We start from the raw sequence: 25,063 nt of genomic DNA on the forward strand, positions 1-25,063 counted from the left end.
AACTACTGAATACCAAAACAAAGTGAGAAAAAAAGTTTTTGTTTGTTTGTTGCATGTAAACAACACAAACAACAAAGTCTCCCTTCTTTAGTAAGAGACTATAAACGCCACCTTTCTACACCGTGGCGTGTCAGCTCCTGAATTTAGCTGCTCAAGCCAACCCCCTATACAGCAGTACAAAAATGTTCCACCAGGGTGTACTTGTACAGTTGTCACGTGGAGGGTCACGTACAGCTAATGCCACTAAAGAGCGAAGATGAGGTTTCAAAGCAGCTCTGAGACCAAAGTTGGAACATTTTGTCAAAGTAGCCAAGCGATCTGCAATCAGAATTCTCAGGCATTTACTTACATCATACACGACCACCTTCTTCACCTCTCCAAACTGGCCACACTCTTCCCTAAGGTCCTTTTGGTACTCCAGAATCAGGGTGGGGTCTTTCTGCAAAAGGTCGAAGGACAAGGTGCAAAGGAATACAAATTTAAACTATAAATTTGTTTCTGCCAAGCACAGGTTAAGCACGACAATCCTACAAAATAATGAAATGTCAAAGAAAGACGAGTCAATATTCCGTTTCCATAGGTTTGGTTCCAGTACACCATAAAGGAAGGGCAAAGATAACTCTTTTTTAAAATTTTGCACCGAAACCCAAGGGCCAGTACGTCAGTATATCGGCATGAAAGTCAAAGTGTTTCCTCTCCTTTGTGCCGTTTTGGCTACGTGAGTGTTCTCTAAAGTTGTCAAGTTCTGTTTCTGGCTCAATTAGGATACAATGTAGGCCATGTTTACCAATGAAAACTTAACTAGGCTGCAGCAGATGGCAATATCCGTGATGCCACAGGCCAGTTGGCACAGGTAGCGGTGTCGCCACCTGCGTTTCGTTCTCACGTCGTTTTTGGCTTATCAAGCATCGTCTCGCAGTAGTTTATTCTGGTACTGCAGAAGGGCAATATAGTAGCACACCTCAAATTGCTTGTCTCTTTATTGTCCCTAGTTATCAATATAAACTCTGAATTATTCAGTTATCCCAGAACACCGTTAAGTGCATATAACATGTTTGAGCTTAAATTCACAACCCTTGCTTCTATTCTGCACAAACTAAACACAAAAACGGCAGTTCGTGCCATCTCGTGACCTATTAGCAATTGTAGCAGCAAGGGTTTCGTGACGTCCTCCACAGCATGGCCCTTTTGACTGTGGCGCAAGACTTGCATCTTCGTCCAAGTAGAGATGCTTCTCACTATTGCAAGCACATCCTGATTATTTTACAGTGTAAGCTGTTATGGGCTCATTCCAATAGCCGTTCGGGTAGGCGATGTTGTCCGCTGCCGCTATCAGTGACAACTATCGCCCGGAGTGAGCAGAAAAAAGACCAGTTCCCACCGGGATCGAACCCAGGCTTGCTGCACAAAAGTCAGCAGCGGCACCAGACTCAGTGGACTCTGCCACTGAGCCATGCCAGTGCTCACTAGTTTGCAGTGAAAACATGACCTATAATTGTGCCCTAGCTAGGGAGGAGACACGCAATGTGACGTGCGCACTGCATGCGTCAGTATGTGCACACTTTGCACCGCAGTTGCGTATTCTTACACCAGGTGGCATGCCATGTAGCAGTTGCATAGGTAGCGGTACAGGGTACACAGAGAAGGTTTAAGAAAGGAAAAGGGAAAAGATTATTAAGAAGATGTATACAAAACTACTAGAATGAAAACCATATAGCACACCTGACAACAAAATTCCAATAAAGAAAGGCGTCAGGCAGGGAGATACGATCTCTCCAATGTTATTCACAGCATGTTTACAGGAGGTATTCAGAGACCTGGATTGGGAAGAATTGGAGATAAGAGTTAATGGAGAGTACCTTAGTAACTTGCGATTCACTGATGATATTGCCTTGCTTAGTAACTCAGGGGACCAATTGCAATGCATGCTCACTGACCTGGAGAGGCAAAGCAGAAGAGTGGGTCTAAAAATGAATCTGCAGAAAACTAAAGTAATGTTTAACAGTCTCGGAAGAGAACAGCAATTTACAATAGGCAGCGAGGCACTGGAAGTCGTAAGGCAATACACCTACTTGGGGCAGGTAGTGACGGCGGATCCGGATCATGAGACAGAAATAATCAGGAGAATAAGAATGGGCTGGGGTGCGTTTGGCAGGCATTCTCAGATCATGAACAGTAGGTTGCCATTATCCCTCAAGAGAAAAGTATATAATAGCTGTGTCTTACCAGTACTCACCTACGGGGCAGAAACCTGGAGGCTTACGAAAAGAGTTCTACTCAAATTGAGGATGACGCAATGAGCTATGGAAAGAAGAATGATAGGTGTAACGTTAAGGGATAAGAAAAGAGCAGATTGGGTCAGGGAACAAACGCGAGTTAATGACATCTTAGTTGAAATCAAGAAAAAGAAATGGGCATGGGCAGGACATGTAATGAGGAGGGAAGATAAGCGATGGTCATTAAGGGTTACGGACTGGATTCCAAGGGAAGGGAAGCGTTGCACGGGGCGGCAGAAAGTTAGGTGGGCGGATGAGATTAAGAAGTTTGCAGGGACGGCGTGGCCACAATTAGTACATGACCGGGGTTGTTGGAGAAATATGGGAGAGGCCATTGCCCTGCAGTAGGCGTAACCAGGCTGATGATGATGATGATGATGAGCACACCTGATTAAATCAAGCAGGCCATGTGACCACTCATAACCGACCCGTTTCAAAGGCGATGCTCGTATATCATCATCATCAACAACAGCGCCCACCACCTGCCACGGGTCAAGAGATAAGATGTGCCCGCCGTGTAGTCTGGATACTTGTGTTTACTCTTCGGTACACGTTAGGGCGCCTCCTCGCAAGGTACGCTGCGGAAGTAGCGAATACAGTCGACTGTTATTACAACGGACCCTGATAATCCCACAAAAGAATGTCCGTTTTATCCAAAGTCTGTAATATCCAAAACGCCTCACTTCAGAAACTTTCGTCGCGATGTCTAACAACCTTATTGCAAAAAGTGAGTGACGAAGTTCCAAAATTAGAAACAAACAAAAATAGCCGCAGCTTCGCTGAAAAGGCGAAGCATCGTTTCCGATAGAAAATCAAGCAAGATAAGCATGGCAGCAGCAGGGAGCAAAGTGACCTTCATGCTGTCTCTCACTTCAACGTGAACTAAACGTCGAAAGCACAGCACATTCGAAGCAACCGGCACTGGCCGCACTTTGTCCAGATTGCAGATCGCTTTTAAGATAGGGCGCCCGTGCAGGCGGGAACTTTGTCCCCATAGCAAATCCCTTACAAGATGCAGCGTCCACACTGTAAGCAGCAGCCGCCAGAGTAGAACCCCTCTCTCTCGCCTCCCTCCCCCTCCCCGTGCCTTGCTGCAAAAGAAGACGGCGCACTTCTGCTTCACCTTCCTCCCTCGCGTGCGCGATATTGAGCCGCGATCGTCGGCTGACCCTCACAAGTCAGTTGTCAGCGCATCTCGACAAGGCAAAAGCACATTTTATATGCCCAATTTTGCAAAATATTGCCGCCAATTTCGTCCGCTCTAGCCGACAGTCCGTTGTGGCACTGTCCATTAAAAGCAAACTTCATTGCATTAGCAAAATAGGTAGAGCAAACTAAGGCTGAAATATGGTCTGTTATATCGGGAATTCTGTTGTACGTGGGTCCGCTATAACAAGCGTAGACTGCAGTAGAACTATAGGCACGACTGCAACCAGGCCATGTCAGGCTCAGCAGACCACTGTGCAGAGAGCAGCACAAGTCGCAGGTTGCTGTCGACGCCAGGCGGACAGTTCAGATCATTCTCATAAAAACTACATAAATACCCTCTAATGTGTGCTGCTGAAAATGAGCCACTCTTCCACCTTACGCTACGACTATGCTGTGTGTGCCATGCAGGCCTGTGACTACTTTTCGCCAATGACTTCAACAGATCATCTGACCATTATGATGTAGCTGTGGATTTGATGCCATCCTGCAGGTCGCAGTAGAGTTGGTCTTCATCCTCAAGAGCTTCTGCCATATTTCTGACATTGCACTGAGTCAATACAGAAGTACTGCTCGCCGCAACTGCTGTAGACGAAACTGCAGTCGCTATCAACACAGTCATACATAGTGACTGTGCCGTTGTAAAGGCATGTGGCCAATGCGCACACTGAATTATAACGAAACCGCATCTTGCCACAACTGTAATGGAAGAAACTACGGTCGTTATGGATGCAATCATGCATGGTGACCACATAGTTCTGAAGAGATGCAGCCATTGCATGCACTGAGTCAAAACAAACCCACCACCATCATCATCAGCAGCAGCATGGCTACGCCCACTGCAAGGCAAAGGCCTCTCCCATACTTCTCCAACTACCCCGGTCATGTGCTAGTTGTGGCCATGTTGTCCCTGCAAACTTCTGAATTTCATCTCCCCACCTAACTTTCTGCCACTCCCTGCTATGCTTCCCTTCCCTTGGAATCCAGTCCGTAACCCTTAATGACCATCGGTTATCTTCCCTCCTCATTACATGTTCTGATCATACCCATCTCTTTTTCTTGATTTCAACTAAGATGTCATTTACTCGTGTTTGTGCCCTCACCCAATCTGCTCTCTTCTTATCCCTTAGCGTTACACCCATAATTTTTTCCATAGCTCGTTGCATCGTCCGCAATTTAAGTAGAACCCTTTTCGTAAGCCTCCAGGTTTCCACCCCGTATGTGAGTACTGGTAAGACACAGCTGTTATACACTTTTCTCTTGAGGGATAATGACAACCTGCTGTTCATGATCTGAGAATGCCTGCCAAACACACCCCAGCCCATTCTTATTCTTCTGATTATTTCAGTCTCGTGATCCGGATTCGCGGTCACTACCTGCCCTAAGTAAATGTATTCCCTTACCACTTCCAGTGCCTCGCTACCTATCGTAAACTGCTGTTTTCTTCCGAGACAGTTAAACATTACTTTAGTTTTCAGCAGATTAATTCTTAGACCCACCCTTCTGCTATGCATGTCCAGGTCAGTGAGCATGCATTGCAATTGGTCCCCTGAGTTACTAAGCAAGGCAATATCATCAGCGAATCGCAAGTTACTAAGGTATTCTCCATTAACTCTTATCCCCAATTCTTCCCATTCCAGGTCTCTGAATACCTCCTGTAAACATTCTGCGAATAGCATTGGAGAGATCGTATCTCCCTGCCTAACGACGTTCTTTATTGGGATTTTGTTGCTTTCTTTATGGAGGACTACGGTGACTGTGGAGCCGCTATACTGCCTGCCAAAACCACAGTTGGTATCGACGCAATCATGAATGGTGATCAAGCAATTATGAACACACACAGCCAACATGCACACTTAGTCAAAACAAACCTGCTGTTTACCAAAACCACTGTCGACGAAACCATGATCGTTATCGACAGAATCAGGGATGGCAACTACGCGGGGTATGTGCGACCGACACAGTGTCATTTGCAGTGGTAAACGCACATATACACAAATAGGCACGAAGTGTTCGGTGTTTCTGTTGTTCCCACATGGTTTCTGCTGATGACTCTGCTGATGCAGATTCTACAGCTTCGATTTAGTTGGCCACTCGCGGCACTCTGTGTTTTGCTTCATGTATTTGCCGCACTCCGCACTCACCACACTCCGAGGGTTATATGCATTAATGAGAGTTTAATGCCATTAAATAATGCATACACCTGCTGGGTCCAAAGGACAAGCCCGAATTATCAGGTTTTTACAATTAATAAGTGTCAAATCAACGAGGTTTTACAGTACTATCATCAAACTATTTCAAGTAACACCAACTTCACTGTCGGTGTTTGCGCCAATAAGTGCAATGACTCAATTATGAGAGTGTCAGACAATGACTGTTGTGATGAAACCCACGATTATTCACCTATAGCAGCACAGTCTACTTCTTTTGTTTACCAGGGGTGGCAATTTGGTGCACGCATTGACAGTACAGTGAAACCTCGTTATAACGAACAGTTAAAAAGTCGGAAATTAGTTCGCTATATCCATAATTCGTAATATAAAATTTCGTAAAAAATACATGCAAGAGGAGCAAAATTCTATCAGAGAAGGCACAGCAACTCGAACGATGCTTACTTGGGTCACGTTCATTTATTTACGCACAAAGAACTGCGTTATCGCGGCCTGCTTCTTGGTGTTGATCGCATTCCGTATCACACCCTGTTCCACAGTTTGCAAACACTCAACAAGGGCAAACCCACTGCCCTCAATAGCACTGCAGTAAATCCAACGCAGCAACTGCTTATTGTGAAGTCGGAAGGTTCTCATCGTCTACAGGGTCAGCCTGAGCTTCGTCTGCGGGACGCTGTGCACTTGTCCGCATGGTCTCGTGTGCTTGTGCCTTGATGACAGCTTTGTTCTTCACAATGGTGCTCAAAGTGCTCCTTGGGATGCCAAATAAATCCGCAAGAATGCACTTCTTTTCGTCGTTCTCGACACGTTCAATTATCTCGAGCTTGGTCTTTAACGTCAGTGCCATTCTTTTTTTAACATTCATCGCCATCACAGCACTACGCACACCTGCGCACCGCACTCGACACGACCACCGAAAGAGCCTCCACACAACGCTACGACGGCCACGCCACTGCTTACACTAAAACGCAAAAGCAACATTCGATCACGCCGTTGCCGCCGCTGCTGAAGCGGCGCTGTCAGCGGTTGTGAGATGCGGACGATTTCTTTGGCTGTCAACTCTCGATGAAGACGTGGCATCTGTGGCGCTGTCAGCGCCTGCGAGGTAGTCCTGAACGTTTGCTGCGCCGCACGACACACTTGTAGTGCAACGAAGCCTGCCGCCTGCTATTAAAGTGAGGTAGGGCTTGGCGTCGCGAAGTTCGTTATATCCGTTTTATGCCAAACCGCGTTCGCTATAGGAAGTTAAAAATACATGTGTTTGACAAAAATATTTCGGAAGAGTTCGATATATTCAATAATTCGTTATATACGTGTTCGTTATATCGAGGTTTGACTGTACTTTCATCTAGCTGCAGTGATCGCACGACAATGTTCAAAATATGGACTGATGAGGCTGCAGGTTGTCAAGCTTCTTGGGCTGCCTGTAAAACAAGGTCACTTACTGTCTGATAAATCAGATATTCAAGACTCCTGACTACAGTAATACCTCGTTAACTCGAACTCGCATATCTTGAAAAATTGGCTAAATTGAAATTTTCTGCGGCACCGAATCATTTCTCATACATGCCACGTGTTTATTGGCCTATATCTCGAAGTAGTTTTGGGTCAAACTGTAGATATCTCAAAATCTTGCCTGAGAGCAGAACAAAAACTCCACCGCCAGAATGTTTAACAAGCTTCGCGCGAGGCTGCCATGCCTAACACAAAGGGGACGCTTTCCCCGAATGTCAAGTCGGAACCTAGCGGCGTAACAACTTTCTCAAGCAACTATGTTGCATGTCACGTGACGAGAGAGACGTGCGCAGAGGCAGCACGCTTTATGCGGTTCGTTTTGTTTGCTTCTTACAATGCACGTGATTTACTATCAGAGGTATGACGCCTGTTTGAATATTATTCTATGCAACGCATGTGGTACAGATTTTTTTATTCTATGCACCATATAATAAAGTGCATGTGCTGTATGCGTTCCGGTATGTCCTGCTCACCTAGCACGTACTCATGATTGCTCACATCATTTTCAGTGGCACCCTTCATGGTAAGCCCGTGCCGCTACGCAACGCACGTGGCCTAGACTTCGCAACGCACGTGGCAGGGACTTACCGCGAACGGTGTCACAGAAAGCGACACGACCATTCCCGAGTACGCGCTATGCCCGCAGGATGTATGCAGGCAGGATGTATGCACACAGGCACCGTCGCTGAAATTGCTGGGATGGTCACCAAAGAAGGGGACGGTGAAGGTGGCGATGACAAAAGACCTCAAGAGGCAACCACATCAGCTGAAGCCAGAAACATGCTTCACTTGCTGCAAAATAAAGTTGAGTGCAGCGTAGGGATCGATCGGCATGTGCGATATGTGAAGCTTCTCGAGGATGCCCTCCTAGGCCCAAGTGCTACCACAAAGCAGACCAGACTTACGCAATTTTTATGCACTGAATAAAATGCAATGCTGAAAAACTAAGCAGGTCGACATCTCTGGTACGTTTTTATTTTTTCTTAGAAACCTTTATGAAGAGCCAGTTTAGAAGCTCTTGTTGAAAAGCTGGTCAGTAGTGGTGCAATTTCTGCAACTTTGCTTCTCTCGAAAATCCACTTATCCTGAAATTTTTCCCGGTTTTTACTACTTTGAGTTAACAAGGCATTACTATATTCAGACTTTCCAACGGTTCCTGTCGAGTCTGAATCATCAGTTAGTGACTGTAGAGAGAGACAAAAGAGGGAGGTTAACCAGACTGAGTCCAGTTTGCTACCCTACACGTGGGGAGTGAAATGGGGAAGTGAAAGATAGAAAACATGACCGTAGATTGCACTTTCACGTGCACTAAGCTAGGTGCGACTGTAAATGGTAAAGCACTTCAAGGCAGCAAAACGGTGATACAAACATGCAAAGAGTGCATGAGGAGAACTTGCCTCAAACTCCTGCGGGCCAAACATGTTCTTGAGGACAACAGTGGACTCGTGCTTGTCTCGCATGCCCCGCAACTTCTCCGGCCGCCAATCAAACAACCTGCGTACATAAACAGGCGTGAGAACACATAGCCTTCACAAGGGCCCAATTTGGAAATCGCACTATGAATGACTTGGAACAAGCTTACAACTACAGTAGAATCTTGACAATACAAATATTTCAGGACGGCACAATAATTCATATTCCCCTAAATTCATATCGCCCAAGAACACATGAAAAAAAATCGTGAAATTAAGGGGACACGTGGAAACCAAATGGCGGACTTGCTCCTTTTATTTCGTAGCAAAATATTTAGAAGAAATGCACAACCAAATTTGAGAAAATTACATTTTGTTAGTGCACTGTCTTCGAAATTGGGAAGAAAATCAGGCTTCGCGAGATGCTATTGCACTGATGGTTGTGCGTGTGTGGCTTTCTGTTGTTGCAGCACCGCCATCTTGGTATCGCTGTAAATGCGAGAGCACCGTGCAAGAGAGACTGCCGATTCAGGCAGCTGCAGGGCTGTATTCCTTCAGGCGGAAATGAAAACAACAAAAGCGAACGTGAAAATGGAAAACTAGCATTGCGATTCGTCACTGCAGTTACATGGCGCTCAGCAACGTTACTAGACTAGCTTCAGTTTTAAAACTCGGCGCCGTTGCGCGGAACCGCCACCCGCCCGCGCCTTCGTGGCGCTGCAGTCGCGCCTGGCTTCACTTCCTCACTAGCCGGCTACGCGGGCGGGCCGGACTAAGCACGCGGGTAGGGTTGGCGTATTCTGTGGTTCGTTGTTGACAGCGAATTTCAGCAAGCATGTCATCAGCAGAACTGTAGCCTTCGCCAAGTTTATTAATATCGGCAGACGATGCCGGCGTGCTGCGTACCTGGCTGCATAGGCCGCTATCGGAACGATGTCAACAGTTTGGCGCACCAATTTTTCTGTGCTCCCAGCAATGCGACGCTTCGCTCGGCGTAAACGGAGCGATTCCTTGTGCCGACTGGGAACTCTCTGCGAAATCAACGGCACGAGCTCGTGCCACTGCTCCCGCGTTCGTCGTCATTTTCCACAGCTGGCTGCGTGGCCGTTCATCTTTCCAGCGTAGAATTTCACTTCACTTCTGTCGTCGTAATGGGGAGACCGCGTTTACGGGGGTATGAGCCATTGCTTAAGGGAGTATGAGCCACTTATAGTCTTACGTAACGGAAATATTTTATTTTTGAAGAAATTTAATTTCAAAGAATCACAAGCGGCAAATCGCAGGCGAAGGCTGCCAACTACGCCGCCTTGCAAACTCGAGACATTGAACGCAAGCAACAACTGCAGACTGCGGGCATACCGTCAGTGACGTCGTTTTCTCCGTCGCAGCCGATTGTGTGTGTAACCTCATAACTGAGTAATAATGTAATGAACCCTCGGGATTAACCTAGTGATAACACAGGGGCCGCACGGTTCAGCTTCGCTGATTAGGCATCTTCACGGAATGAAAAATCGGACTTCCTTTTTTTTGTGGCTTGTGCGCACAAAGACCGACTTCATCTTTCTTTTTGTAGCGCTTCTTTGGCGTGGTGAGAAGCTTCGGTGGGGATGGTCATCCTACAATCACGCACTTTGGCCAGATATTCAGGCTCGTGAGCCTAAACTACGCGTAACGTTAAGACGACAGGAAGAAACGACATTTAGAAACTGCATGCGTTTCTTCCTTTCGTGCAGTTTACCCTTCTTTCAGTATTAACGAACTGGCGCAATAAATCTTATTGCTGTAGGTGGATACCGCTTTCTCGTGATATCACTAATTCTGACAAGGGAGAACGCCAGCGAGCGTGAAACACGCGCAAACTACCCTTCCGCACGAGCTCAAGGCTGTGACGAGGCGTCTGCAGTGGAGCCCGATGGAACAGCGTTGCCGTCTGGCGGCTGTCACAGAAGTGGCGACAGCGGCTGTAAGCGCGCGGGCGGGGAGTTTTACAACTGAAGCTAGTCTAGTAACGTTGGCGCTCAGGGAGTGCTCCTATTGGCCGACACAAATTTGAATCCTTGGCGCACTTATTTCGCACACACTTTGGAAGTAGTGAACTGCACACTTCACACTATTCAAGGCTAACATTTCAATATCAGCCTGATCACCTCGAGTTTCTTTCGTTGCTGTGCCTTAACACATGCCTGCTAATAAGGGCCTGAGTTTAGCAAGATGAGGAATTTGTTTACCTTTTTTGTATCTTGCGATTTGACGGCTACAAAGGCAGAAAAGTTTCGAATTGTCATCTGGCCCAGAAGACGATGAAAATCATGTAATACAGTGATGAGGCTACCCATGGAAGCGAATACCACTGATCTTGCTGATGTAACAAGACTGGCTAGAGTGAGTGCTGGCTTCAGATAATGTTGCAAAGTGTTTGAAAACAGCCGAACATAATACTGCACAAAGAGGTTTTTCTTTTATGCGAAGCATATTACGAGAGCTCAACCCAGCTCCTCAGGCGCGGCGGTGTCGCCTTGAAACCACGTGACACCGTGACGTCACGACAGAGGAGAAGTGGCTTTGGCTCAACTCTTGCAAGACGGGCTGGGTGGGAATCGAACCAGGGTCTCCGGAGTGTGGGACGGAGACGCTACCACTGAGCCACGAGTACGATGCTTCAAAGCGGTACAAAAGCGCCTCTAGTGAATGCGGTGTTGCCTTAGAAACGAGCTGTTTCTAAAGCGTGCGTCTCTTGCTCAGGCGCACATTTCGTTGCCGCGCCGAACGCTGCTTTGCTCGACGCTCACCGCGTCCAATGCGGGGCGCGTAGTCGCTGCGCTGTAGCCCATTGTCTTACACCCCTTGGCGGTTCGACGGGAACGCTGTCGCGTTCTACTCTTGAAGGCGAAGCAGTAATGCATGAGTTGTTTCTTCGTCTAGCCGAACCAAATATAGCCAAGCAACAGCAGTTCACCAGGCTAAACAGTGGTTCAACAACTAAAATAAAGGCTAGTATGCTTCGCATCCTGGGCTTAACCTTACCTAAGCCACAGCCATTTTTTTTTTCCCCACTTAGGATAAAATGGCCTTTTCTATGCACATGCTCTCAATGGGTGGTCCAAGATGGTGCCCATGAGTTAAGAATAGCAAAGTAAAGCTCTATGAGTTGTTTGGGCAGCACTAAGAACACAAATGCTTCCCATACTAACCACATTTAAAAAGTGTGGAAGTGTAGCCAAGCCAAGAGCAATGACATACCGTTGCAGGAGGTGCCGCACCGCATGACGGTGCGGCTGTGACGACCTTAGTGAATGACATTATTTAAAGGGACATTAAAAGCAAATACTAAGTCATTGTAGGCTGTTTAAATACCATTCCAGAAACCTCACAGTGCTTTTCCAGGGTGTCTACCAAGTTGACATTCGCAAGTTCCCTGAGTTTCGCAGGTCTTCCCCGAGTGCCTTTGCAAAATTCCCTGAGTGACACAGAACTTTGTTTAACATCAAGACAGGCCGACATTATGTTGCCTTATGCTGTCACTCTCTAGTAATCATGCTAAAAAACGACTTAATCCAATTTGAATAGTGGGGAGTATCATTTATATTATGAAAAAAAAAATCTGAAGCGAGGGTTTAGTAAAATGCACAGCGAATAAAATACCTTTGAAAAAAATGGTAAAACTCATTGCAAATCAAGTGGAACATTTTCAAATTAGAATAAAAACAAGATGCATAAATAAACAAATGTTTTCAAATATCTACTTCAGTCACGAATTATCATCGACTGTCGATACATATGTGCGAAACATAGGTGGTGCTTGAGACTCCACTGAAAGTAAATCAAGGTGATAGAATGACTCTTTGAGCATTTTATTATGAGTCATTATAATTACAGAGTAACTAAATATTTGAATATTGCAAAGTAAGTCATGCTACCTTGCTTCATAAAAAGGATTAAGTGTCCCACTCGAATTGCATGCACAATTCGTTCATTAGCCTCAAGCATTTAAAGAAAGAAAAATATATATATATTTCAAGGTTGCTACCGCCATTTCTACATCAAGCGTCACGTAAACCATGGTAGTGCCTTCTTCAAAGCGATACTCTAACGATACCTATCACTCAGAAGAAAAATAGGAGTAATTTAGGTTAACAGAATTTTCAATTTGCCGTAAGCTTAATGTTCATGCTCTATTACTTGCTATCACTGCACAGAAATGGCAAAAACAGGTCACGCCTACAAACGTGGACGCCATGACTGAAGGTGATATGAGCTACTTTTATCAATTTATAGCAAGCTCATTGGTGTGAGGCCCGAACTTTGCCACAAATGAGATTCTCAACAGCTGTTCTGTCAACCTCAATTCTCCTGACATACTCTCGGCCCACGCACAACGCCTCAGTTCTGCATATCACTGCTTTAAAGAGTTTATTTCGGTTAGGATGAGAGGGATACCTGCATTCCGGCATCAGCCAACACTTTCGTTTTTTGAGCTCGAGCTCCTTGAAAAAAGCGGCGGCAGGTTTCCTTTCCCGTTCATTCCCCAATTCATGGGTCTTTTCTGTTCTCGTCCTCCTTCCACCACGCGTTCGCCCCATGGACCATTTGAAGCATTCTTTTCATCACCTGTAGTCAACGTACAATTTTTCAGACTCCTTAAGGGCCGCAAAAACGTCCGTAATATCGGGCCGTCCGAAAAAATGAATGCATGTCTTTTACTGCCATTAAAGGCTAAAATCGCCACAGGCACATCCGAAAAGGCCTACCAGCAGGCTTATTTGGCATATCAGCGCCTGTACTGTGACAGGAGATGGCAGATGAACGCGAGTATAATTAAAGAATGGCTACTGTGTCCTGTGACAATTGCCCCTTTCCATGCTTGTTGTGCTTCACTGCGTTAACACTTCCGTATTGAGGCAAAGCTGACTTTTGGGAACCTGCATTATGGAACACGCCATTATTTCCGAGCTTCGAAGCCAATCACGAGCACCACAAAGACAGAGTCGGTGCCATTGCTTACAGTGGCGAATTCTTTCAATGAAAGACATGGCGCCAAATGGCAAGAAGTTTAATAGTGAACGTTGAAGCAGCTAGGCCTAGCATTTACCACGGCAACGAGATAATCAAAACGGCGAAAGTGGTGGCGTTGATTAATGCCGTTTCGGACCTGCGGACACGGCAAAAAATTCGGAAAATCGGAGGGCGAAGGGCTCTTGCATTCGAAATTTCAGACATTCTTAGACATTGACTATGGGGTACGTGATGTTGCCGCAGAGCCGTCAGGCGTCCAGAAAGTTGGCCATTGACTTTACACTGGCAACTCCTCCAGCCGACGACACGCCGTCAAAACACGATTCGTTACGATCTCTGTTACACGAGCCAGCATTACTGCGACTTTCATTCCGTTTTAATAAAATTAGAGCTAATTTTCTCTGATAGAAGCACAAATTCCCCGAGTTTTCCCTGAGTATTTTCAGACTATTCAAAATCCCTGAGAATTCCCGGTTTTCCCGGTTGGTAGGCACCCTGTTGTTTTGTGCCAAGAAAAGACTTAGTTTATGAACAAATTGCATTCAAAGGGTCCAAATACCTTTTTCGAAACTCAAATGTCCCGCCACCCAACCGGATGAGTGGTGACATTGCATGCGCCATCATCACCCTTTGGTGCCGTCGGTGAGTAAAACGGCCCCCGACGGAAGGCTGTACCAACCCAAGACAGCGTGGTGGATTTGCCAATGCAGCTGCTTTTTGGTCAAGTGAAGTAGACTATTCGGACATCCCTCAAGATCACATAGAAGTTGACTTCTTTGCTACATGCAGTTTGCGCGAGTTTCGCGAGCCAGCAAAGCCAGCGCAGCACTATGCGATAACGAAACTACTCTAATGTGAAAGCGTGGGCGGCGCAGAGGTGAGCAAAAGCGAAACCTTCCGTAATTTCAATGAGTTCTATTTTCTGCAAATGAAATAGAACTGGACAAGTAGCATTTTATATTGTCTTACAATACAATACAAGGATGTATTTTGCAAAAGTGGGTGAGTACTAGTGATAGAACTTAAGTGTGAAGTACTTTCGTCATTGGGCAAGTACTTGAATTTCCCTGGGGAGTCTCTAATTCTGTCCTGCATTTATCTCTATTTCTCGATTATTAAGGCTCTGTTCGCGATAATACTGGCACCTTAGGGATTTTCGAGCACTAATCCATCACTTTAACTTGACTTAATATTTGCCTTTAGTGTCCCTTTAATGCATGTTTGCAAACTGTCTAGCAGAATAATGAAAAAATAAATATCTGATGCACACAGATTACTAACTTCTAAGCAGTCAGAATCATTTAGTAGCTATATTGACCACACAAAGCTATATATAGCTTCGCGCGGTAAACCGCTTCAACGCAAGAGCAGCAAGAACACAGCATGCCCAAAGGTATGAGCCATCTGCAGATTCCTTTAAAGATACGTTGTACGCGCGGCTGTGCAAAGTACGCATGGTTTCAAAGCTGCCCCCCCTGCCTCCCACATTGCCTCCCCACTTTCGTCCGTATACAGCACGCAAGATTGAGCCACGATCATCAGTTTCATGTTTGCGAAATGCGCACTTGCTGTCGAAGCACAAAGCCGCCTGTCCGCCTCCCCTCCTCCCCACCTATCCCCCCATGGCCTTTCGCACAATGGAAGACGGCGCATTTGCTCTCTGCTTTCTGCCTTCGCATGAGCCAGATTTAACCGTAATCGTCGGCTCCCTCTGCGTGCTTTTTGCTCGCACATACAGCAGACGATGCGTGGTGACAATGTTATCGCCGTTGGACTTCATACAGAACATCACACAATGGTGATGCTGACAACAAAATTTCGCCTGGAGTGTCTATATAATAGCTATCGCAATGAAATGTTCAAATTGTTTGGCAGGTCTAATTAAACAAGACACTTAACAATTGTGAAAACACACTGCTGATTTATTTAGCAGAATTTGCTAGAATCTGAAGCCCACGAAAAAACATGCACCTACTTTCTATATGTCTAAAGCAAAAAACTAACAATGAAATTATATTAAAGCTCCTCAACAAAGTCGAAATCTAAGCGCATCCAATGTTTTAGCAAGAAAAATGTGTCGCACAACTGCATCCGGTTTTTGAAATCAAGCTTCGCCACAGTACACTTGTGCGATGCGGTAAAACATACGAATGCCGTGCAGGCAGTTTTGGCTTCATATCGGATTGCACCATGCAGGCAATTTCCGGCCCAATTTTCATGAAAAGAAACAATGCACGTTAGAATCACGTAAATACTGTAATCAGACATTGCGAGCTATGGTTATTTGTTGAAAATCTTACTAGGCGAGGCCAACAATGGCAATTTCAATGAGAAATTAAGTGTGTTCACGACGCATTCACTGTACCCTAAGCTCCACCGAGACAGACACTGCTACTAAAGGGATCACTTTTGAGATCACCATAGGGGTCAGGTGCGTGCATGCTGACTCTTCAAGTTCTCATTATATGGCGAAGACCAATTTTAAGGTCGGGACCTTCGGTCTGGATTGTGTTAAACAAATAATGAAATTAACTGGTGCCGAATCACAGAACCCTACTGCATAGACTTTCGCAAACTGAATTCCATGGGTATCGCCATAAGGCCTTTTGGACTGTTGTGAAATTGTGTTGCTCCCACTCAAAAAGCATTGCAGAAGCAGCAGCACATGAGCTTTGCACCACTGGGTCGTGTGTTTTTTACTCAAAATAGTAGAAAAATACATTTTGCACTTACTGCTACTCTATTGTTGATCAAATTTTGCAGAAAGGTTGCATTTTATGTTCCAGATCGTTCAGTGTAACACATGGCACGGTTATTTTCGCTGGTTTTGGAAGCAGCAATGCCGAGGCCTTGATTTACGGGGAAGCTAGCTGCTTCCAAGGCGATGCTGGCGTAAACTCGTGTTACCGCCTATTGACAGCTGCAAAGAGAAGTTCTGCATGTTATTGTGTGTTCACCGAGTGTTCCACAGAAGCAGGCAACATCTGGCTGTGACGAAAGCTGTTATTGCGCCCTAAAGCACCACTCAGCTGTTTTCAGAACACCATGTTCTCTGTAATTATTTTTTTCATGCTTTGCTCGTTGCATGCGAAACACAAGAAGTGCCATGTGATTACGCACCTGTGTGCTGTGACATCAGTATCCCTTAAAGTAGTTTGAAGGAACACTGCCTGACTTAACCACCACATGGTCATTCATTACTTAAGCTGCAATCATCACGCTTTGAATACTTATATCCTGATCGGAGAAAACCAACACCGACAGCTTGTCACTTACAAGCGGTCGTTGAGTAATGCAATGACTGGAGTGACCGCCCAGTCACGACCAATTGCAACTGTCTGGTGGTGGCTAACTAGATTGAAGCTTCACAACCTCATCACACTACCTATTCCAATGACGCGGTCACTTGCCTTTCATTCCATTTAGTTACTTCCATTCCATTGATTATCTGTTCCAGGCATCACATGACCTGCCCAACTCCATTTCTTCCTCTCTTCCTTTCGAGTCTCATTAGTATAACCTAGCCACACCTGAGCCGAAAGTACCCTTGTTGTATGCAATGCACACATTTGTTATAAGCATTCATTTGCGACATGCTTATACTGGCAAGAAAATTTTAGCTTTACCTCACTCTATCTAATAGTTCATTATACTTGTGTTTGTTACATTGAAGTTCCACTGTAATCTCACCCATCACTCAGACATGTTTCTTCTCTACTATTTTTCTCACTTTAGTGTTAAAGCTATGGTCTTCCACTCACGCTGTGTGATCCTCAGTAATAAATGGGGAGAGGAAATGGACAAAGACCAGAGAGGTAGGTGTGCTCACTTGTCAATCTTCTTCTTCAGTCGCTCTTTGTCTTTGGAGGCCTGCTTCTTCTTCTTGGGCTTCTTTGTCGGGTCGTAGGCACCCTTGAGCTGGAAGCGAGCCCGCTCCACACGAATCTCTTTGTCCCGCAGGCGGTACCCATCCAGAATGCGAAGTGCCAGTTCCACAGACTCCACCTGGTGGCATCGACAATCAACGCAACGGTCTCAGTCAAGACCAGCAAGAGGAATTGCGCCGTTGTCTTGAAAACTTGTAAGGCAGCCGTGCGCAAAGCTGCGCCAGATCAGTGCTATCAAATTTGCGACCTATAAAGCTGCGCAACATCTCTTTTCGGAACCTTCAGTCTCCCGCTCTCCCCTGAATTGCTTACGGCTTAAGAAATGTTTTCACTTGCAGCCCCCGCACTCACTGATATTGCAGTGAAAGCATCCTGTGGAACAGACAATGGTGCTGCATGAATAGGAGACATCTTGCAGCTAAAAATACTGCAAAACAAGTAGGAAAACGACGGCCAATCAAGACCCAGCCGCAATAAAGATCCAACGCAGCCCAAACCTGGAGTGAAACCGGGGTACACTGGCTCTCACCAGTGGGTTTTTCGACGTCTCCTATTTCTACTTGTTGCTATGCTGGTTTGTTCATATTAGCCTGTTTATATTTCTTGCGGCGGGAAAGACAGGAAAACAAGTGAGGAAACTACCTGAAACGTTGCTCGGTGTGAATGGTTAATTGGTGGTCACTCAATATGGTGCTCAGGAATGAACCAGTATGACTACATATAATGCTGACAATGATCAGGACCAACAACAGAGGAAATGACGAATGAGTCGCATACAGAAACACCGTGAGGACACCACACATTCCGTGCTTTCACATGTCTCTTGCACAACAGTGGCTGGAGGAGCCCCAACAATGCTTAACAGCAGGGCCTACGGGAAACTACCTACACTATGTGCAGCCCAGCATCTAGCAAAAGGTCTAACACTTTAACTCTGTAGATACCAGGTCGTTTTTCTGAAGTGCAACAAATTCAATTTGTCTACACAACAGAAGTTGTTGAGCTATCAGGCGCTCGCTCGCAATAAAAGCTAAAGTACATTTAAATAGGCTCGAAGGGGGAAGCGGGAAAGGCCGATGATGACCCTGACGGCGACCCAACAGCTGCGGCTTGTTACACACGATCGGAGTGCGCAGGATAGCAGAGTTGAACAGATAAACGAGTGAACACAATCAGCAGTCGGATGGAGGAAGCTGGTGAGGAGGGGCACTGGCCTCCCTGCCTTTACACTTTTCTCACAACTCTCCCATCCCCCTATTTTGATTATTTTTTCATGCATCCCAGTTATAATTATCGGCTATAACAATGGAATTTTTGTGGCACTTGAATGTGATTATAACTGGGTTCGAGTTTACCGCAAGGAAAGTGAAAACAAACGTGTTCGCACGGCTTCCTCGTTTTAAATAAATGATGCCATATAAACACAATTATGCGAGCAGTGTAGACAAGCAGTGTAGACATGTCCACAGTGCCGCCTCCATTGACAGCAGCCAATGGCTAGGAGCCAGCAGGCCTAGCTCACTGGGCCGTAGAATCAGAGACCGGTGGTGCTTGCGGCAATACTGCATGGAGCTTGTAATAAAGTGCTTATGTTGTGCGTGTACACAATTGTCGCACTTAAATTGCAATACAATTACTTTTACACATGCCAATGGAAGCGAACAAGCAAGCTAGGTGAGCTTGTGATCGCTGGGAGACGGTATATGCCTAGCTCATTGGTGGCCAGATCCAGAGTCGACACCCTTTGAATTTTGGTCCTCTATCGGCATTTGCTCGGGATTTTACGGTAGCTGTCGGCTCCATAGTTACGGTATGAAGTCTCAATTCCTAGAGAGCATCACAAACGAATAATTACAGCACATCCACTCAGCTTCATCCACCATGGATGAAGCTGAGCGGTAGACATCTTGGAATCAGTGGTATGTGGTACCCCAAGACTGCCACAACAGATTCCAGTGATGAAATAAGTAAACTTTCTCACGTCCGATGTGGTGCTGCTCTTGGCATACATTCTGAAAGGTTGTATTAGAAGCTAACATAATCAATTATTTGCTGTGTTCTCGGTCAATTCAGGCTTCACAACTTAATTACTTGGTCAAGGGCTATCTAATAGAGTATTAATGCAGGATAAAAAATAAAAACTTATGTCAGTACTCCTTCAAGACAGTCTTCCATTTCTTTTGGTGGTTCGAAAGGTAAGGAACTCTGAAAATGACCTGGAAAAGCCCCACAGCCACTCATCACTACTACATAGGTGCGTACTTTGATGTAGCAGCAGAGGGCGTCCCCCTTGAGCTGGCCGTCGGGTGTGCGGTACAGCTTGATCTTGAACTGGCCCTTCTCGTCCTTCATCACCAGGCCGCACTTGCTCATCATTTCGAAGAACTCCTCCTCGTCGATGTCATCTGGCAGGTTGCTCACATACACCCGAGTGTTGTGGGCATCGTCAATCTCAAACCAGCCTGCATTCGAAACAGTTACATGTCCTTTAGCTGACAACTGGATTAAAGGAGCACTCGCACCACCTTTTCAACTTGCCAATTTTCTTTCGTTGAATAAAGGTCCAGGCCCTCTAAATTTAGCTTAGAGAAAATACTGGCAAATGTCAGAGCACCCTAATTGGTTTACTGTAACACTTGTTTCTATGAGCCAGTTTTGGTTTTGGTACCCCGAAGTTGTGCGCGTCATGACATCATGATTAACTGGATGGCTCCGTTAATCACTATGGCTGCTGCATGCAAGCGCAGCCATAAGAAAAATGTGAGCAACACTCTTTTCTTCATTTTTGATGACCAACAACGTCGTACCCGGCCTTATTTTTCCATGACATCAGGAATCTTTGCTCTGCATCATGACATCAAGATAATGCCAATGACAACAGAATAGGCATTCACTGACCAACTTTAAAAACAATGTGAAACATAAGTGCTTCACTATCTTGACGCTTGCCAAGCGTCATCCTTCTATGTGCAACAACTATGTGGCAGAGCTCCTACAAATTCTAAAATATGCATCAGTACTCCTCCTTTACCACTACCAATCCAAAGCTTCACGTCCAGCTATACAGAACCCTGTACACAGAATATATACAGAACCTTGTCTTTACAAAGCCTTCTCACCGTGCTCCTGTGAGCCCTGCCTTCTTTGACCACGTGGTGAAGCCTCTATTGCTTGCCTCAGCCAGCTTACGCTGCCTTTGTTTACAACAGCAGCACACAACACCAGTAAGGTGCAGCAAGTCGATGTTTTTGCATACGTCAACAACAATGACTAAACTTTGGCGAAAGCTTCAGAAGACATGGAAATGTCACGTAGCCATCCTTTGAAGTGCTACGCTTTCCAGCTTTGTCCGAATGCAGGGATGGAGGCAGCCAAGGAAGCTTGGGAGCAGCAAATTTTGCACTTTGGAGCAGGTTTGGAGCATGAATTGTCCGTTTTTGGAGCAATAAACATGTGTTTTGGAGCAGTTTGGTAAAGGTCAACATGAGTGAAACACACGCATACGAAGGAAAGGTGTTCTTATTTGACTTTGCAGAACACTATTAAGTTATGGCAGATCAGTTCTGTGGAAGCCTGCAAGGCAAGCAAAATTCATTGCAGTGAAAAATTGCCATCCAAATGACTGTGGCATGAAGCTATGGGAAAACCCATACAGCTTTCTGAGAAACCGCCATAAAATTAAATACCGGATGTGACAACTAATCGTAACCAAGAAAAATACAACCAAGGGCTTTCCATTGATAGGCTTGTGTTATGCTAGTCGAGTGTTTTTAATTTTTTTTTTCGTTGTGAACAAGCAACCAATATTTAGTTTTAAGGAACTAACATTTATTACCTTACTTATTCAACAAGGTGCCAATGCAAAGGTTGTGGAATACGTAAAAAAGAATTGATAAATAACCATGTATATAGTGACCAAGGTGTTGCGTGGTTCTATTCCCCCCCCCCCCCCCTCTTGAAAAAAGATAAAAGCCTGCGATATTGCTTTTATATCCACGTGACAACGCATCCCCGCATCAGTAATATAAGTGGTCTCAGACGTAAACATCATCAGTGCATTGCATATATTACGAATGTGCAAAACTGGTTCACTGTCTCGTAATGGTTTGGAAAGCGAACTGTTACAAGATTGCGCTATTTCACGCATGATGGGGACCAAAAATGCCCGTGAGAAACTGCTGATGCAGTGAGAAAAAAGCCCGGCCGTTCATTCCGAGTGCAACTGTTTGAGGAGTTTAGCATAAAGATTGATGCAATCTTTGATGCGTGGATGCGTTGTCATGGTCACAGCGTCTCTTTCTTCGTTCTTTTTTATTTATTTCACAGGTTTCTTTTTTGTTAAAGAAAGTCTTCACGAATCCTAGGTTGTTCTAAATGCTGTTATCAGTCATTTGTCGAGATCATCCACAACTTTTCATTGACATCTCACCGATTAAGTAAATATATAAATTTCCACTAATTAAATGAGTTGGCGCACAATGAACGAGAAATATTCACAGTGGCCACCATAAAACACAGTGTCACACCCATCAAGGTAGAGTGAAAGCCGTTTGCGTAGTGTCCTCTGGTAATTGTTCATTCTCGGCGACCTTCAGTCAAGATAGTGGAATACTACAGAATAAATGTAAAGTGACGTACTGGTCATTGCAAGTTTGCCAATATTTCACATTGCTTGCCGAGTGAAAGCTCTATGATATTTTTGAAGACCACAAAGGGTTAAAAAATGTTTGCTGGCTTTGTGGTCTGCGTTGTTGACCAATATTTTGAATAAGCTCGATTATTCGGGCTTATTCGCGGTTGTGCCACAGGCGCCATAAAGCCAGTGCAAAACAGCGACCGAATTTCAAACAATCAGTGTAAGTCGCGTCGTGAACATCATTGCCGCGAACACAATTTCGGGGTTTGCAGTTTAGTCGAATGTTTAATCACAGGTACAACTTGGCCCCTAAGGTTGACTAAGTACGAAACATTACATCCTTGGCTTGCATTCTGTGGCAACAAGAGCCTGATCTTGTGTGGTGTGGAGTGCCAGTTCACATCATGTTTGTCTGGTCTGCATATACAGAAATGCATAACACTTGTATAAAACATTTTGTAATGCACTGTATAGAACGAAACGTTTTTTATTTTATTGTGGCCTAGGCACAATTATGCCCCCACCACACCTACACTTGAATGACACCAACACTGAAACGGAATGCTCAATCTTGGATTGCAGAGCTAAGTGCTAGCCAACGCATATCTACAGGCTGTGTGGTTGCCACTGAACGAACACATCCTGCTAAATTTGGCAACTTCAACGAAATTAGTGTTTTGGCACACGTTGGCGCAGCTCGATGGTTCAGCACAAGATGGCGCAATTGGCACAGCACTTCCATCCCTGTAAATTTTGCGATAAGAGCTGTACAGTGCGCATACTAGAAGGCGGGACTAGAAATTGTTTTTCAAGACACACTGGCGAGAACTTTCAGCCGCTGTATTAAATCAAGATTACTGTCATTCTCTCCTTGTCCCTTTTTTTTTTAATTTATTGCCAAAGGCTTGGAATCCACAGGTTGTCATGTTGTTGGCTTGGTAAAGCTTTTGGTGCGATCACATCACATTACTTTCTATGTGTTCTCCCCGTGAATGTGTCAAATGCCCTAAATTTGTGTATGCTGCGCTTTGGGCTTAAAACATCCATGTTTTGGAGTTTTGTAGTAGCACACAAAAAATACATATAATTTCTCACTAACTTAGTTTGTGGATCGTGACAAAATGTTAATGTTTTAACTTCATTATGTGTGACATACGTGACTGACCCATTGGTTAACATACTCTCTACCGAGTGCACTCGGTAGAGAGCATGCTATATTCTTCCTGAATGTGAGTCTCAGTGAATGGGGCTGGACGTTATTGAAGACCAGAAAAATAAACAAAAAATTTGATTAAATTCTGGGGTTCCACCTTCTAAAACCACAATTTGATTATGAGGCACACTAGCTCGACTCGCCATCTTGTTAGCTTTTTGGGTTTTCCTTTCTTCCCTGGAGAAATATTAAGACAGAAATCTGGTGTCGAAGTTGAGATAATCGCAGTTTTCTAGTATGCTTTCGAGAAAAATCAGGCTCTGGGCAGTGCCATCGCGCAGCTTTTTATGATGCAAAGTCGCCATCTTGATGCCAGTGTAAGGAGGAGAGATGAGAGCTTCGGATGGCCACAGTGCCTTATTTCCCCGGGCAAAAACAAAAGCAAGTGAAAGGAAGAAAAGCTGGTGTCTCAATACGTTATTCGTGCCACAGAGGAAGCACTGCTATTGGCTGACACAGATTTGAATCACTGGCGTGCATCTTGACAGAGACGAGCTGTGCCTTTCATTATCCTGGCTACACTTGGCAATCGCAGTAGGCAGCATCTCTTGCATTTCTTTCATTAATGCAACCAAAAGTGCTAATGTACCATTCAACATGACTGAATCGTCATACTAAAGAAAAAAAAAGGGAGGGGGAAAACTAGCTTTCATAAACTCCCCCTCTTGTTCGGTTGCAAGATTTACACCCTTAAAAAATTCCAGTGGAGAACCCCGATTATTAAAGGGGCACTAAAGGGAAATACTAAGTTAAACTGAAGTGATGGATTAGTGCTCGAGGGTCTCTAAGGCGTCAATATTATTGAGAACAGGGCCTTAATAATCGAGAAATCGAGGTAAATGCAGGGACACGATTAGAGACTCCCCCTGAACATTCAAGCACTTGCCCGATGACGAAAGCACTCCTCAGTGAAATTCTGTCACTAGTACTCAACTGCTCGTTGCAAAAAACATCCTCGTATTGTATTATAAGATGAAATAAAATGCTACTAGTCCAGTTCCATTTCATGTTAAGAAAAAAAGAACTAATTGAAATTACCATTGACAATGACACAGGCGGTCAAAAGGTTTTGGTTCCACTAGACTCTGTGCCGCCCAAGCTTTCGCGTTTCGCTGGTTTTGTTGGCTCGCGAAACTCCAACAAACTGCAAACAGCAGAGAATTCAACTTCCATGTGATGTTGCGAAATGCCCGAACGGTCTACGGCACTTGACCAAAAAGAAGCTGCAGCGGCGAATCCATTACTTGGCTCGGTGTCACTGTCTGTCGGGCGCCGTTTTACTCACCGATGGCAGAAAAGGGCAGTGATGGCATATGCAAGGCACCACTGCCCAATTGGTTGCGGGCGATTTGAATTTCGAAAAAGGTATTCGGACCCTTCAGATACAATTTTCTCGTAAGCTTAGTCTTTTCTTGGCACGAAACAAGCATTTCCAGATTTCTGGAATGTTATTTGAAGAGTCCACATTGACTTAGCATTTGCCTTTAAAGCCCCTTTAAACAATAACAAGGAAAAAATATTCTAAATGTACTTCAAGGAGTAATTAACCACTGTGATAGTTGGGAAACACTGGAATGGGCACTAGAAAGAAATTTTGTTTTCTAACCATATTTGCGCTTCAGACAGACTACTGCTACAGTATACTTCTGTTACACGGGGAGCGGGGAGAGTGATGTAGGTCGGTGAAGTGGCAGCAGGTGTCGGAGCCGGCGGAGTCGGGTTGTCGTCACCGGG

General features: G+C 45.1%; 1 protein-coding gene across 1 annotated transcript in view; it reads right to left on the bottom strand.

Annotated features, from left to right (window-relative positions):
* Positions 1-25,063, bottom strand: part of barc (RRM1_TatSF1_like and RRM2_TatSF1_like domain-containing protein barc) — a 48,955-nt gene that overhangs the window by 18,513 nt on the left and 5,379 nt on the right. The window contains exons 3-6 of the mRNA XM_070538413.1: positions 19,743-19,942; positions 17,423-17,598; positions 8,566-8,662; positions 350-439 (exon numbers count right to left, since the gene is read on the bottom strand). Of these exons, the coding sequence (XP_070394514.1) occupies positions 350-439; positions 8,566-8,662; positions 17,423-17,598; positions 19,743-19,942 (563 nt within the window). The remainder of the gene's footprint in view (positions 1-349; positions 440-8,565; positions 8,663-17,422; positions 17,599-19,742; positions 19,943-25,063) is intronic.

The sequence above is a fragment of the Dermacentor albipictus genome, chromosome 5 (assembly GCF_038994185.2).
Source record: "Dermacentor albipictus isolate Rhodes 1998 colony chromosome 5, USDA_Dalb.pri_finalv2, whole genome shotgun sequence".
Lineage (NCBI taxonomy): Eukaryota > Metazoa > Arthropoda > Arachnida > Ixodida > Ixodidae > Dermacentor > Dermacentor albipictus.